Genomic DNA, 17,324 nt, shown 5'->3' with positions numbered 1-17,324 from the left:
GTTATGAAGTCTGAGGATAAGAATGTTCCAGACTATGAGAAAGGGACCTAAGGTGTGTAATACAAGTTATGAAGTCTGAGGATAAGAACGTTCCAGACTATGAGAAAGGGACCTAAGGTGTGTAAATACAAGTTATGAAGTCTGAGGATAAGAAGCTTAGGTAATGACAAAGGCGAGCGGTGTGAGGTGCTGGAAAGAATAAAACACACTCCGGATCCCTCTCCCATTATTCTACTGTTATATAAGGACCCCAAGGGTCCACAGTCTTAATACTAATCAATAAAATTCGGAAAGCTATTCTTCTGGCTCTGACAGAGTGCTACCACGATCATGGCTGCAAGCTTGGGATTTTAAATTCTCTTTGGTTGTCTTCTAACTATAGACTTAAAAGGTACTTTTTATTGTGCAAAAAACTTTGTTGCTGAGCAGTGGTGGTGCACACCTTTAATCCCAGCATTCTAGAGGCAGAGGCAGGCGGATCTCTGTGAGTTCAAGGCCATCCTGGTCTACAAGAGCTAGTTCCAGGACAGGCCCCAAAGCTACAGAGAAACCCTGTCTCCAAATCCAAACCAAACATTTGTCACCATCATTTCTGACACGAGTACACTGCCCTTTCTATAAAACAAATTTCAGTGCAGATTATAAACAGTGGAAATGCTAATGTGTCTAAAACTTAGGTTTTCACAAACTCAAAGAACTCTTGTAAGTTCCAGCGGTCGACTTGGAGGATTTGCCTCAAATAGGTTAGATGTACCCCTCCCTCAACTACCAGACCCTAAGAGTCCAAGCCTCCCCACTTTTCTCCAGTCCTGACACCCTCCCACTCAATCACCAGGACCTAAAGAAAAAAATATTCTCTAAACTTAACCTTGTCCTCTGCTCTGCCAGCCCAGCACCTCACCATGTCTAAGAGACACTGGACAGTTTCTCAGAGCCTGGACAGCAGTGAAACAACCCCAGCTTTCTCAGGTCCCCCCAAAGATGGTGGACACCACCCAGGTTAGCAGGAAGCAGACTCGAGAACTCGATGCCCTTGTTCCCTTAACCTACCACACCTAACTCCTCACCTTTTTAATAGAAAAGAAGGGAGGAATGTTAACATCAAGGCACTTCTTGGCCCTGCCCCTTGGGAACTAGGCACAGTGTGTCACACCCTGCACCCTGTATCATGCCTGCATGCATGGTAGACAGTACCCTGTCCCTTTAAGAGACAAGCCCGCCTCTTCCTGCTCTCTTCCTTTCTGCCACTTTCTCTGAGGAGGCAGCTTTCTGTCTCTCTCTTCTTTCTCTCCCCCCTGCATCTCTCTGTCTCTCTCTTTCTCTCTCTCTTCCCTTCCTACTGCATTCCAAATTTTATAAGTTAGTACTGAAGGAGATGTCATGGGATTAAACAAGAAAGTGACACAGTAGGTGGACAGAGAGAGACACATACGGATGGGTAGGTGGGTGGGTGGGTGGGTGGATGGATGAACGGGTGGACAAATGGATGGATGAGTTGATAGAGACAGACAGATGGGCGGAGGGCTGGGCAGGTGGGTGAATGATGCATGAGTGGATGGTAGGGACTGGAAGGTAGATGGGTAAATGGATAGACAGGTGGATGAATAGAAGGATGAGCAAATGAGTCAATGGTTGATAAATGAAGGTGTGGGTTGGTGAAAAATCAGCTTGCAATCCCCTGGGAAGAATGGGTTTCTGAGGTTTCTGGAGAGCAGCACAGAGCATACCCTCCTCTGGGGCCAGGGCACTCACCCATGCCGCGGAGCTCCACAGCAGGGCGGCACAGCTGGAGGGTTTCTCTGACCAGGCCAACCTCAGGAGAGTCCATGTGAGGGGCACACATGTCAAAGTCATCCATCAGGTCCTCAATGCCCCCAGAGATGCTCCTACAGGAGATCCAGCTCATGTTCCCTGTGGAGGACAAGGAGTGAGGAAAGTCGGAGCCCTTGCTTCCTGCTGGCTCATTCTGAGGGTGGGAGAATGGCTGCCCTTCCTCCTGGGGTTCTGGAACTCGGAAGTCTGGCACTGAGGCTGTTCTGTAGAGGGCACTGAGCTGTGGTTGATAGAACCTGGCCTCCATACCAGAAGGTGATGACACCTCTACCTACAAGTAAGACTCAAAAATGTCTCCAGGATTTGCCAAGTGTCTCCTAGAGGAAGAATGTCCTTTGAAAATAAGGGTGGGAAAATAAGTGGATGGAATAGCTATATAGACACCCAGCCACCAGCCACCCACCTAACCATCTATCCATCCATGCGCCAATCCATCCATTCTTCTACTTGTCTACCTATTCATGCACTCATCTGTCTACCAACATACTCATTCATCCATCTATTCATAAATACATGCACATATACACACCATCTATTATCCCATCTATCTATCTATCTATCTATCTATCTATCTATCTATCTATCTATCATCTATCCATCCATCCATCCATCCATCCATCCATCCATCCATCCATCCATCCATCCATCCGTATCTATAATCATCTACCTATATGGCCATTTATTTATCCATTCATTTATCTGCCATACCTTTACTGGTTTAACTCTGTAGTTTCCCCCTCAGTACCAACTTCCATTCATCCATTCTTCCACCTCCTATCTCTCAACCACTCATTCATTCATCCATCTTTCTGTCCATTCATCTATTCATTCATAATGTGGGATTTCCCTCTGCATGCTTGAATACCATTGACAAACAAAGGAACTTCTTTGGGCCTATAGCATGACTATAGGGGAACAGAGCTAGGCAGGGAAAACTCAGCTGAATTCTGGGAGAAAGAAGGGCGGGGTCAGAGAGAAGCCATGGAACCGCCAGAGATAGATGCTGTGAACTTTACCCAGTAAGCCACAACAATTTGGCAATACATGGATTAATAAAAATGGGTTAAATTAATATATAAGAGTTAGCCAATAAGAAGATAGAGCTAAGGGCCAAGCAGTGATTTAATTAATATAGTTTCTGTGTGATTATTTTGGGTCTAAGCAAGCTGGGTGGCCAGGAACCAACAAGCAGCTTCCCTCCAAGACATCCATCTGTTCATTGAGAATCACAGGTATGGATGGATGGTTAGGTGGATGGATGAATAGGTGGATGAGTGGGTGGATGGATGGATGGATGGATGGGTGGATGGGTGGATGGATGGGTGGGTGGGTGGGTGGATGGATGGATGGATGGGTGGATGGGTGGATGGATGGATGGATGGATGGGTGGATGGGTGGATGGATGGGTGGGTGGATGGGTGGATGGATGGTTAGGTGGATGGATGAATAGGTGGATGAGTGGGTGGATGGATGGATGGATGGGTGGATGGATGGGTGGATGGGTGGATGGATGGGTGGGTGGGTGGATGGATGGATGGATGGATGGATGGGTGGATGGATGGGTGGGTGGATGGGTGGGTGGATTTGTGAATGGATGGATGGTGGGTGGGTAGATGGATGGGTGGGTGGATGGATGGGTGGGTGGATGGATGAATAGGTGGATGAGTGGGTGGATGGATGGATGGATGGGTGGATGGATGGATGGATGAGTGGATGGATGGATGGATGAATGGGTGGGTGGATTTGTGAATGGATGGATGGATGGATGGGTAGATGGATGGATGGGTGGATGGATGAATAGATGGATGAGTGGGTGGATGGATGGATGGGTGGATGGATGGATGGTTGGGTGGATAAGTGGGTGGATGGATGGATAGATGGATGGTTGGGTGGGTGGATGGGTGGGTGAATAGATGGATGGGTGAATGGGTGGATGGATGGGTGGGTGAGTGTGCGAGGGATTCTAAGGTCCTCGTGGTCTCTGTCATGGCAACTCTTACCCAGCACCTCCTGCTTCAGCTCCTCCATGCGACCCGCATGCAGTAGATGGAAGGGCAGTTCTGTCAGCTTCCTCCGGTTGGCCACTGTGTCTGAGAACCATAGCGGCTGTGGGGCCACCTGGTGGAGGTGGAAAGGGGCATCAGCTTGGGCTAGAATTCAAGTCACTCCATAAACATTGGCCAAGCTGGCACCAGTCTATGCTAGAGGGGACAGGGATATTATGGCAAGCAGAGATACCCACCACCTCCCACAGCCAGACTGAGCCAGACGGAGGGACCTGGGACTTGAACATTTCAAGGATGAGGCATGACAAGGAAATGGGACCTTGCTGCTGAAAGTGGGCATTGGAGCTGGGGCTCAGGGGATGAGTGGGCGTCTGGTAAAATACGTCAGAGCAGTGGCATTGCCAGGCCCTATGGTGCTTACCTGCAGTCACTGATACTCAAGAGGCAGAGACAGGAGGATTATGTGAGCCCAAGGGAGTTCTAGGCCAACTTAGACAGCAAGGTGTGGCTCCATCTCCAAAACCAAAACCAAAGCCCAATAGCATAGACAGAGACCCAGAGGCCGAGTACGGCGAGTTCAGGAAGGGCCAGTGACAGGGACCCAGAGGCCGAGCACGGTGAGTTTAGGAAGGGCCAGTGACAGGGACCCAGAGGCCGAGCACAGTGAGTTTAGGAAGGGCCAGTGACAGGGACCCAGAGGCCGAGCACAGTGAGTTTAGGAAGGGCCAGTGACAGGGACCCAGAGGCCGAGCACAGTGAGTTTAGGAAGGGCCAGTGACAGGGACCCAGAGGCCGAGCACAGTGAGTTTAGGAAGGACCAGTGACAGGGAGGTGAGGAGACTCAGACAGGAGCAGTAGATGGGAAAGCGCTGGCCGGCAGGCTGGGGACATAGGCATTGGGGAGCTATGGGGGATGCTGGGGAGGGGCGCGGCCAGACTGCATTCTAGGATGGTTCCTTGTGAAGACAAGGTGATGCAGAGCAGATCAAGAACTGGGAGAGCAGAGAGGAGGGCCTGGATGCCGCTCAAAGGTGGAGAGGTGGCTGAGCTGAGCCTCAAGCCACGAGCATGCGCAGACAGCATCCAGGTTATGGACACCAAGGCGCAGGAGGGAAAGGGCCAGGCAGGATGATGCAACGCTGACGGAGTGTGGGTGTGTCGCTCTTTGTTCTCTTCAGTGTACTCCCCAGTAATCGCACATACCCGTGTGTGTGTGTGTACCCATGTGTGTGCCCCTGAGTGTGTGTCCCTGAGTGTGTTCCCTGTGTGTGTACCCCTGAGTGTGTGCCCCTGTGTTCTGTGTGTGTGTCCCTGAGTGTGTGCCTGTGTGTGTGTCCTTGAGTGTGCCCGTGTGTGCCCATGTGCATGTGCTCATGTGTGTGTCTGTGTGTGTGCCTGTGTGTGCCCATGTGTGTGCCCATGTGTGTGTGTGCTCATGTGCGTGTGCCCGTGTGTGTGTACACTTGAGTGTGTGTGCCTGTGTGTGCCCGTGTGTGTGCCCATGTGTGTGTGTACTCATGTGCGTGCGCCCGTGTGTATGTACACCTGAGTGTGTGCCTGCGTGTGCCTGTGTGTGTGCCCATGTGTGTGTGCTCATGTGCATGCACCCGTGTGTGTACACCTGAGTGTGTACCCGAGTGTGTGCCCGTGTGTGTGTACACCTGAGTGTGTGCCCATGTGTGTGTGCACGCACAAGGATGCATAGTGAAGAGATAGATATCACAACTCTTCCTCAGTTGTGTTCCACGTGACTTTTTGAGACAGGTTCACACTGCACCACATCAGCTGTGGGAGGCAGACTGACCATCTAGCCCAAGAGAGCCCCCGAACTCCCCACCATGGGCTTTTGCTTTGTTTGAGACATAGTATTACTATGCAGCCCTGGCCATCCTGGAACTCACTCTGTAGACCGGCCTCACACTCACACAGACCCTCCTGCCTCTGCCTCCGAGTGCTGGGTTAAGGTTTGAATCCCACCATGCACGGCTGTGTCTGCCTTCCTAAAAAAGGTTTGTTTTATTTCATGTATATGGGTGTATCACCTACATGTGTGCCCATGTACCACATGGGTACAGTGCTCACAGAGACCAGAATGGGGCATTGGATTCCCTGGAACTAGAGTTACAGATGTGAGCAGCCATGCAGGTGCTGGGAATTGAACCCAGCCAGCGCCATTTTTTTTCTTTTTTCTCTTGGTGTTTTGAGACAGGGTTTCTCTGTGTAGCCCTGTCGTGGAACTCACAGGCTGGCCTGGAACTCAGAGATCTGCCAGCCTCTGCCTCCTTAGAGCTGGGATTAAAGGCGTGTGCCACCACTGCTGGGCTGCAGCCAGTGCTCTTAACCATTGAGTCATCTCTCCAGTCCCTGGCTTTTCATGTGGGTTCAAATATTCAGCCAAGATACAAGTCTTCATGTAAAGAAGACACAAAGCTCTGTCCTCAGGTGCAGCCAATGAGACGCCTGTGGGTTGCAGGGAGGCCGCACCCTCCCGGCTGAGCAGCTAACCCAGCAGAACGTGGACCGTCTTCAACAAGTCCCACCGCTGACTGATATTTTGATTTCATCCTCATCAATGCTAAGAAGGCTACACCCCATAAACACTTTGTGCAAAAGAGCACATACACACCCATGTCTACTGAGCCCTGCACCCAGAATTACATCCTGGGGCTGAAGGAGGCCCTCGATGCTGTGGGTTCAGAGGGCGTTGAGAACGGGGAAGAAAAAGGACAGTCACGCCAGGGTGTGACTTTGGGAATGAGTGGCCTCACCTTGCGGTCCAGGTTAATGGGCTTCCCCACAAGGGGCAGGGTGATGAGTTTCTTGGTGCCTTGGCTCCAGGCTCCAGAGAAGAATTCAGCTAGCACGCCGTGTCTCTTGGGTCTCTCAGGTCCAGACAGGTATCGAACCTGGATCACCTTGGACAGCTGTCTGTGGAGAAAGGGCACAGGCTGATGGCTCAGGGAACAGCACAAGTGCCGAGGCCATCTGTCCACTCCGCATCCTGTTTTCCCTTAACGCTGCTCCCTAAAATTCACTTCTCTTTTATTTCTCTTTCTCTCTTAAAAAGTTTTGCTTTTGCTCAGGTGGTGGTGGTGCACACCTTTAATCCAGCACTCAGGAGGCAGGGGCCAGCCTGGTCTACAAGAGCTAGTTCCAGGCACCAAAGCTACAAAGAGAAACCCTGCCTTGAAAAACAAACAACCAAACACGTTTTGCTTTTGAAGGTAATGAGATGTCTCAGTGGTTAGAGGTGCTTGGTGCTGAGCCTCATGACTGGAGTTCGATCCCTGTCATACATTGCAGAAGGTGAGAATTTGCTCCCACAGGTCTTCTGACCTCCAGAGACACCACGGAACACACCCACACCTACCTGGCCACAGAAATAATAAATAAATGTAAAAAAGAACCTTTGCTCTGGTGTGGTGGGTGGTGCAAGACTGTCATTGTAGCTACGCAGAGGCAGGGGGTCACAGGTTGAAGTCATGTGTGGCTGGACTGAATTGGGAGCTCCAGTCCAGCCTGGGCACCTTAACAAGACATCATGGCAAACCAGAAAGTGAAAAGAGGCCGGGAAGATGGCTTCGTGGACAAAGTGCGAATTGTGTAAGCATGAGGATCTGAGTTCAAATCCCCAGCACACATGCAAAAGCCTGGTGAGGTGGGAAGTACTGGCAATCGCAGTGCTTGAGAGGGAGCAGAAGGGAGAGGAGTCTAGCGGGCAGGCTTGCTGTGCAGCCATTGTGGCTGAACTGAGAGACCCTCTCTCCAAATACTGGGTGAAGAGTTACAGAGCTCAACCCTGAGATCAACCTCTGTCCTTCACATGTGAGGATACCACAGATAAATGCATGCACACACACACACACACACACACACACACAAACACACACAGAGAGAGAGAGAGAGAGAGAGAGAGAGAGAGAGTAAAATAAAGACCAGGACAGTGGTTCAGGGGTGGAGTCCCTGCCTAGAATCCCATGCACATCATACAACATTCACACAAACACAAAACAGACAGATTAGGTGTGTAGCGTTTATCCTGGGACTGGTGTGTGTTGGATTGCTTGACCACCCCAGAATGGGAGTCAAGGATTTGATTGGGAGCCTTTGCTCTCAGGGTCCCATGAAGGCAGTGTCCCCTCTCAAGGCCTACCTGTGTGCAATGGTCAGCAGCGTGCAACCATCCACGGGCCTCCTGGTCAAGCAATGTCCCAGGTCACGGCGGAGCCGCACCCACAGCAGTGGCGGGAAGCGTAGGAGCTCCTTGCTGGGTGGTGTCCAGTCCTGGTACACGGCCTGCAGGACCTCATCGTCCAAAGACAGCACGTCCTTCAGCTCCGCCTCCGACAGACCGTACCTGTGGGGCAAGGGGCAGCACAGCACAGTGACGGCCTGTGAAGAGGACGCGCAGGGACCGTGTGTGCAGCTTGTCAGGGAACCTCCAGCTCAGACCACTGCAGACGCACACGGTGACGGCCCTGTGAGGAGGATGCTCAGGGACTGTGTGTGCAGCTTCTCTCAGGGAACCTCCAGCTCAGACCCCTCACACACATCTGCCGAGCCCTGCGCTGGCCACTCTCCAGGCTCAGGGGGTCTCAGTTCAGCATGGTGACACACTTTGTCATCCCAGCTCTGGGGAAGTAGAGGCAGGAGGATTGGGAGCTCAAGGCCATCCTTAACTATGTAGTGAGTTCCAGGACAGCTTGGGCTACATGAGAGTCTGTCTCATGTTTTTTGAGACAGGGTTTCTCTGTGTAACAATCCTAGCTGTCCTGAAACTCGCTCTGTAAACCAGACTGGCCTTGAACTCACAGAGATCCGCCTGCCTCTGCCTCCTGAGTGCTGGGATCAAAAGCGCACACCACCAATGCCCTGCTCAACATGCAGAGTGCCACACGGGCTGACTAATGCCAGTTTTTGCCCCACTGCGTCTTATGTGGCCAGTCGTGGGACCTGGGTTTGATAGGAAACTCCAGGGTACATCCCTGGAGCCAGCTGGAAGGTGGTTTCCTCAGCTTTATAATGGAATGATGCTCTTGCTTCTTTGTGTTTGAAACATTTTGCACTGTAGCCCAGGATGGCCCAGAGCACACCAACCTGCTCTCTTGGCTTCCCAAGTGCTGGGATCACAGGCGTGTACTGTCATGCCTGGCAAACCGTACTTCTTTAATTCTATTCCTCGTTCCATGTTTCACGTGTGGTCTGGTGTGCACATGTGCAGGCCGGCATGCGGGAGCTCAAGACTAATGGCAGAAATCATCCTCAGTGTCTCAGCCACCTTATTCTCCGAGACAGGTCTGTCAGTCAGGGCCAGAGCTCACCAGCGTGGCCGTGTGACTAGTCTTGTTAGCCAGCTTATGCTGGGATCCCATCTTCAACTTGCAGGGAATTACAGGCAGGCTCCATGCTCACGGGCATGTGTGTGGCTCTAGGGACCCGAAAACTGCTCTTCATATCTGGGCAAGCATTGCCCCACGGAGCCACCTCGGCTTCCAGGGGCTTATCCGCTAATGTTGATGAGTGGATTTGTTACACACACACACACACACACACACGTTCATACACACACATGTGAACTCACAAACACGTGCTCTCACACAACCATGCATGCATATACACACATGCACACCCCTCCTAATCTGGGCTGATCACTGCCATTTTGAATTTCTAGCAATAAAGACCTGAAAGGTTCCAGTCCAAGAATGTACACATCCCCACACTAAAGATGGCAGCTCACACTAAATAAATATTTATTTAGCTCACACTAAATAAATAAATAAAGACAGACCCAGAGACTCTTCTGTTTTTACCTCTATATAAGATGTCTTCGAGGCCAGGCCGTGGTGATGCACGCAGAGGCAGGTGGATCTCTTGAGTTCGAGGCCAGCCTGGTCTACAGAGTGAGTTCCAGGACAGGAACCAAAGCTACAGAGAAACCCTGTCTTGAATAAGCAAACAGAAGAAAACAAAACAACAACAACAACAAATGACGTCTATGAAATGTCAGTTAACCGTGGAGTGGGGAAGACCCTCACTGTAATTCAGCCATTGCCAGCACAGATCATTGGCTTCCAGCCTCCACCCTGCAGTGCCCACGGGACACCAGGAGACCTGGAGTCTGGCTGCTGGAGTCCCTCTCTGAAATGATTTAGTATCTGCGGAGAGCCTGCGCTCACAGTTCATCCGCACTGTGCTCTTGATGTGGACACACACAGTCGCCAGACCGTGTCACTTAGGGAGCAATGTCCCGAAAACAAGGCTCCAACGTGCTCAACACAGGTTTTGACCATTTACTGGGCTCTGCTGGTTTGGGGTTTTTGTTTGTTTTCAGATTAAAGGCGTGTTCCACCACTGTCCAACTGGTTTGGGTTTTATTTGTTTATTTATTTGGTGTGTGTGTGTGTGTGTGTGTGTGTGTGTGTTTGGCCTGAGTGATTTTATGTGCCCCACATGCTTGCTTGGTGGCTACAGAGGCCAGAGAGGGCGTCAGATCTCCTAGAACTAGAATTAACCTAACTCTAACCCTAATCCAACAGTTGTAAGCTGCAAAATACAGGGCCCAAAGCCTGGTCCTCTGCAAGAGAAGCATGTGTTCTTAACATCTTAGCCACCGCCCCAGCCCATTCTCCCCACTCCCACTTATTTATTTATTCTGAGACATCTCATGTAGCCCAGGCTAGCTTCAATCTCACTATGTATCCAAGTATAACTGTGAAGTCCTGATCCTCCTGCCTCCACCTCCCAGGTGTGCACCGCCACATCTGGTCCAGACGGTGCTGGGATGGAATCCAGGCCTTCGTGCATGTCAGACAACGCTCTACCAACTAAACCACAGGCACTCTGCCCGCTGAGCTCGAAGAACTCCATCTACTGCTGAGCCTCAAGCTCTCTGCCTAGTGGGCTTTGGCGGAAGTGGAAGCACTGCTCGAGTTTGTGAACCAGCGGTCGGTCGAGGCCCTGGGTGTGGCTCCTACGCCTAGGAAATTGAATGGCCATTTCTTACTGTTGAGCCCAGCCTCTGGAGCTTTGTCGTAGCAACGAAGGGACTAAGAGATTGAAGACCTTTTAGGAGTGCATGGTTTTGAGTGTGTCGTGTCTCCCACACACAGTCCCTAGTTGATTTGGGAGTTTGGGTCATCTTTGGAAGGTGGAGCCTAGCTGGCAAAAAAAAAAAAAAAAATTCAATGGAACAGCCTTGAGGGTTACCACAGCTTCTGCCCCACCCATCCTTCATGTCTGCCATGCGTGAGGAGTCTGGGCTACGCGTGAGGAGTCTGGGTCACGCGTGAGGAGTCTGGGCTATGCGTGAGGAATCTGGGCCACGTGTGAGGAGTCTGGGTCACGTGTGAGGAGTCTGGGTCACGTGTGAGGAGTCTGGGCCACGTGTGAGGAGTCTGGGCCACGCGTGAGGAGTCTGGGCTATGTGTGAGGAGTCTGGGTCACGTGTGAGGAGTCTGGGTCATGTGTGAGGAGTCTGGGTCACGCTGTCACTCATTCATCCCCCCCTCGCCAGACATGATCCTAGGTCAGGGGCAAGAGAGGGAGGAGCTATAAAGAATGTGCTGACCATGGGAACACCATGACTATGGGGCTGGAGTGGAGCTCAATCAGTACAGTGCCTGTGGCACCACGTGAGGACCTGGCCTCCATCCCCAGTGACAGAGACACTGAGCATGCCAGCAGAGACAGGTGGACTCCTTGGCATCTGCTTGGTGAGCCCAATGCCAGCAAGAGGCTGTGTCTCTAAATAAATAAATAAAATTTAAAATGACAGACCTTGCCTGAGAGATGATACCATGGTGCTGCCCCCACCACTCGCGTGCACGCCCCCACCACACGTGTGCACACGGACACATTTGCTGTGTGCTCTGTATTAACGTTCCTGTGACTGATTTCTTGAATTTTATGATTGTCCCAATTTGGGTTTCATATCATCCTTAACGGCTTGGTGGAATACTTAGGAGGGAAAGAATGTGGTCCATGGGGACTAGATGTCTCAGACAGCTCTGGGACAGTGTATCTGTGGGCGATGGACCCACAGATCGTACGTAACAGACAGATACACACTGAGTCACAATACATGATGCATGCAGGTGATAAGTAGTTCATAGCATAGATGATAGATAATAAAGACACACAGAATATGGAGGTGATGATGAGGGAATGACAGGGGCAAGGAGAGGAGGGAGGGGGGAAGCTGCTGAGTCCACGGGAGCAGGAACTTCACCCATGCCTGCCCGCTAAGGCTGCCGGGACGTGTTGTGTTCCATCTCAGATGGGGCAGCGGTAGCCCCGGTGAATTCGAACCAGAGCATCACTCCGCCCCTCCCTCTGCACAGCGTGTTTCTGTGGCTTCTCTGCGGAGGCTGAGTTGCCCTTCGTGCCAGTGGTACAGTTGGTTATTAATGTCAAATTATTTTTAAGTACCAATTTTACAAAAAAATACTTCAGGGGCTGGGGAGCTGGTTCGAAGTGCGTGGTGCCTGCTGCACAAGCGTGAGGGTCTGAATCTGAGCCCCCAGCACCTCTGTGAAACGTGGGCACAGCAGTGCATGTGTCCATATTTCTGTGGGCGAGATAGGGGATAGGGACAGGGAGTCGGCGGAAGCTTGTGGGTTAGCTGGCCAGAGAACGTGGAGGCAACGAAACCCTGTCTCCAACAAGGGTTACACCCAGGACTGCCCACTGTCCACCATAATGCACCATACTCCACAGTACACACAGGCATGCCACAGACACACACACATATACACATACAACCACATATACGTGCATACACACATATAGACACAAATTCTATCTATCTATCTATCTATCTTCATCATCATTATCTATCTATCTATCTATCTATCTATCTATCTATCTATCTATCATCTATCTATCATCTATCTATCTATCATCTATCTATCTATCTATCTATCTATCTATCTATCTATCTATCTATCTATCTATCTATCTATCATCTATCTGCCTATCATCTATCTATCATCTATCTATCTATCTATCTATCTATCTATCTATCTATCTATCTTCTATCTATCTATCTATCTATCTATCCATCTATTATCTATCTATCTATCTATCTATCTATCTATCTATCTATCTATCTATCTATCATCTATCTGCCTATCATCTATCTATCATCTATCTATCTATCTATCTATCTATCTATCTATCTATCTATCTATCTCTCTATCTCTCTATCTATCATCTATCTATCTATCTATCTATCTATCTATCTATCTATCTATCTATCTATCATCTATCTCTCTCTCACACACGAAGGGATTCTCGTTACACTCACTACAAGGATGATTGTGCATTGATAGACAGGATTGTCTGAGATGACAGAAAAATCAGATATCTTGCTGTAATGATTACAAGCTACATACGTCTGAAACATCAACCCACACCGCATAAATACAAGTGGTTATTTTTTGTCAGTTAAAAAATGAATTAGGGATGGAGCGATGACTCTGTGGGTAAGAGCACTTGCTGCCCTTGTGAAGGACCTGGCTTTATTTTCCAGCCCCCACATTCGGCAGCTCACAACCACCTCTAAAGCCAGACCCTGGGAATCTGACACTTTTTCTGTTCTCTGCAGGCACCAGCATGCATGTGCACAAGCCCCACCTCCGACACATGCATTCACACAAATAAAAATCAAATAAACCTTTAAAAATGAATTGATTTGGGTGTGGTGTGCACACATTTAATCCCAGCACTTGGGAGGCAGAGGCAGGAGGGTCTTTGTGAGTTCCAGGCCAGCCTGGTCTACATGGAGAAGATATCTCATAAATAGATAGGTAGAGAGACAGATAGATGGACAGACAGACAGAGAGACAGACAGATTTAAAAACAGAGAAGATAATAAAGGAATACAGTACAACTCCAACACCGAACCAGGGGTAAAAAGTAGTCACATAATCATCTCCAAACAGCAGCAGAGGCCAGGATAAAGACTGACAGCCCTTATAATAAAATATTTTTGCAACAAGGAGGGAGAGGCTGGTAGGCAAGGAAGCCACAGGCACAGGTGTTGCAGGTGGCTAGTCACAGCAGAGCCATAATCACTGGTGCAGAAAACAAATGCACCCATGCCACCCGCTCGCTGCCCATGCTCAGCTGGCTCGTTTCCTGCCCACATGGTCCAGGCCTAGCCCGTGGACACCGTTACTGTGCTCTGTCAGGCCTTCCTTCCTCAACAATCAAGACATGCACGTACACACGCACGCACACATGCAGAGAGACATGCACACACACGAACAGATATGCACACACAGACATACACACAGAGACACAAATACAGGCACACACAGAGACATGTGTACAGGCACAGAGACATAAACACACACGCATGTGCACAACACAGACATGCACACAGAGACACACATATACACATGTGCATGTGCACACATGCACACACATACATATGCACCTGTGCATACAGACATGGACACACACACCTGAGCCAACCAGATCTAGACAATGCCTCACTAAGGCTTCCTTGCATGTCAAGGCCAAGGCATTCAAAGCCAACTGCTGGGTAATAACCCTTCTGCACACTGTAAATATGCATTGCTCTCATTGTTAATAAAAAGCTGGTTGACTGACAGCTGGGCAGGAAGAGACTGGGCAAGATAGCCTGAGACAGAGAGAATGCTGGGATGAAGAGTGGTGGAGTAACAGGAGTCACAAGCAGACACTGAAAAAAGGTACTAAGTCACATGGTAGAATGTAGATACCAATGTGGGTCAATTTAAATGTAAGAGTTAGCTAGCAACAAGCCTGAGCTATTGGCGAAGCACTTATAAGTAATATTAAGTCTCAGTGTTGGTTATTTGTGAAATTAATGTGGGATTCCCCTCTGTATGCTGTGATTACCATTAATAAATAAAGAAACTGGCTTGGCCTGATAGGGTAGAACAGAGCTGGGCAGAGAAACCTAAACTGAATGCTCGGAGAAAGCAGGCAGAGATGAAGAGAAGCCATGGAGCCTCCACCAGAGACAGACACAATGAAACTTAGCTGGTAAGCCATGACCTCGTGGTGATGCACAGATGAATGGAGACGAGTTAAATCAGGATGTAAGAGTTAGAATGAGAAGCTAGAACCAATGGGACAAGCAGCGACTTAAATAATCTGGAGTCTGTGTGGCTGGGAAACAAACAAGCAGCCTCCTTACAAAAGGAAATATCTGCTGGGACAAGAAAACTCTGCCTACAGCCAACCACCACAGCTGTGAGGGGGTAAGTTATGTGCAACAAACCCACCACCGGCATCGCACAAGTGCCAAGTGGAGCTGAACCAGGACGAGCGTGCCGCTGTCTCTTCTCATCCAACAGAGTTTGCAGTCTTGGCCAGAGCAATGTAAGATGAACATGATTGTGTGTGTAAAAGACCCTAAGACAGGACGTTCCTGGAGTTGACCAACACTTCAGCCAAGCAGCAAGCTACAAAATCAACACATAGGGTGGACCGAGGCTCAGCCCTACAGCACGTACCTAACCTCCACAAAACACTGGTTCTGTCCAAATCCCTGTGGAAAAGGAAGGAAGAAGGGCTGCCCATGGCTTGGTAGGAAGAGCATCTACTCTGGGAGTGTTAGGACCTTAGTGGGAATCTGCAGCATCCATACAAAAGGATGGGTGTGGCTGTGAGGGTGTGGCCATAACCCCAGCTGGGTCAGTGAGAGACCCTGTCTCGAGGTAATAAAGCTGAGAGTGAAAGAGCGTCTTCCCCTGGCTCTGCATGCATGCACCACACACATGTACCTGACCAACAGAAAAGGAGGGGTGGAGGGGAGGGAGGGGGGAAGGGAAGGGAGGGGAGGGAGGAAGGAAGGAGGGAGGAGGAAGGAAGGGAGGCAGAGAGGGAGGAGAAAGGAATGAGGGAGGGAGGAAGAAAGGGAGGGAGGGAGGAGGAAGGAAGGCACATAGGAACTGGGCAGATTTACCTGGAAGACACAATGTAGCCCAGTACATGAGCCACCAGCAGCTGCCCGTGTGTCTCCTCCAGGCGGATGCAGAGCTGGTGTGTGGCTTCCTCAGCTGTGGTGGCCAAGGGCACTGGTACAGTGAAGGAAGCCCATTTCCGAGCCTCCTCAAAGGCCAGCCGTAGCCGCCCTGGGTGTCCGCACTCTGGGAGGCTGGCCCAGAGGATGTCCCTCTGACCTGGGCTCAGCGTCCTCCTTTCTGCATGCAGTAGCAGCTGGATGAACTCCTGTCCTTGGCACCCAGACAGGGCCTTCACCTCCCAGTAGGCACTGGGGTCCTTGAGGGTCTGTCGCAGGGTATGTAACACCTGCTGGTCTGAGCATGCAGAGAGGATGACGTGTACCCTTGGGGGACACTTGACAGGCAGCCAGGAAATCCTCTGAGAATGGAGTGTGGAATCCAGATCATCCACCGAGTCCAGGAGCAGCACCAGGGACTCAAAGTTCCTGCGGGACACCGTGTGGAGGAGGGTGTGGAAGAAGTGACCCAGCCTGGCATGGACCTCCAGGACCTGGGCTGGGGGCAGTGGCAGCCCGTAGGCCAAGCACAGCTGGAAGGACAGGCTCTTGAGGAGGCTTCGGGCATCCAGGCTCATGGTTGATGTACCTAACAGCCTCAGGACAGTCACCGTCTTGTGGCCGAGAAGCCCTGGTACCTGCTCAGCTAGCTTGCACATGAGGGAGGTCTTCCCGATGCCAGGAGGTCCAAAGAGAATCAACGGAGTGTGGGGCCAGCTGTCATCTTGTCTGAGCCGCTTCCCCAGCTGAGCCAGGAGCTCCTGCCGGCCGCAGAAGATTCTGGTGGACTCTGCACCCCGCCAGAGGTGGTGGTGGATCTCCTGGTAGAGCCAGCCCAGCTCCTGTCTGCCTGACTCTAGCTCTCGCAGCTGCTCCAGGACTTGATGGTTGGTCCTGGCCACGAACTGCTCGCTCAGCTCCTTCAGGTAGCGAGCGTGGGCCTTATTCTTAGGATTGACCAGGTCTCGGCTCCAGGGCAGGCGGTGGGACTTTAGGGCTCCGGGCTGAGCATCCAGGATGCGTCCCTTGAGGCCGCTGAGAAGACTCTGGGCATCCGTGTCCAGGCAGCCGTCTGCCAGGCGATCAACCATCTTCAGAGAGCAATCGTCCAAGATGTGTTTACTGAGGTCCTGCACGTCTCTCAGGAAGACAGTGGCTCCCTGGTCCCCTCGTGCTGAGCTAAGGAGGCCCTGCTCAATCTCCCACTCAATGACTGCAAAACAGAGAACAAGAGGAGGGGTCATCAGGGTCACTGAGACCTGTGAGGGGCTTCGGGGTGACAAGTGAGGGGGGACACAAGCTGTCAAGGTGAGCAAGTGGGACTGTGGCTTGGGGTAGCTTGCAGAAGCCCACGGGGGATATGCACTCGTGTGTGTGTGTGGGGGGGGGGACCAGAGGCCAGCCTCTTCCGTGTCATGCCAGGAGCTCAATGGCAAGCCAGCCTACCCGAAACTGCAAGCTTCGAGTTCAAG

At 50.9% G+C, this 17,324-nt stretch overlaps 1 protein-coding gene across 4 annotated transcripts in view; it reads right to left on the bottom strand.

The window, feature by feature from the left end:
• Positions 1-17,324, bottom strand: part of Nwd1 (NACHT and WD repeat domain containing 1) — a 131,814-nt gene that overhangs the window by 93,933 nt on the left and 20,557 nt on the right. For all 4 annotated transcript variants that reach the window (XM_057752605.1, XM_057752609.1, XM_057752606.1 and 1 more), the window contains exons 5-9: positions 15,796-17,065; positions 7,993-8,196; positions 6,608-6,767; positions 3,834-3,951; positions 1,753-1,911 (exon numbers count right to left, since the gene is read on the bottom strand). In XM_057752605.1, the coding sequence (XP_057608588.1) occupies positions 1,753-1,911; positions 3,834-3,951; positions 6,608-6,767; positions 7,993-8,196; positions 15,796-17,065 (1,911 nt within the window). The remainder of the gene's footprint in view (positions 1-1,752; positions 1,912-3,833; positions 3,952-6,607; positions 6,768-7,992; positions 8,197-15,795; positions 17,066-17,324) is intronic.

This window comes from Chionomys nivalis, chromosome 20 (genome assembly GCF_950005125.1).
Source record: "Chionomys nivalis chromosome 20, mChiNiv1.1, whole genome shotgun sequence".
In the NCBI taxonomy this organism is placed as follows: Eukaryota; Metazoa; Chordata; class Mammalia; order Rodentia; family Cricetidae; genus Chionomys; species Chionomys nivalis.
This window is presented reverse-complemented; position numbering and strand designations above follow the sequence as displayed.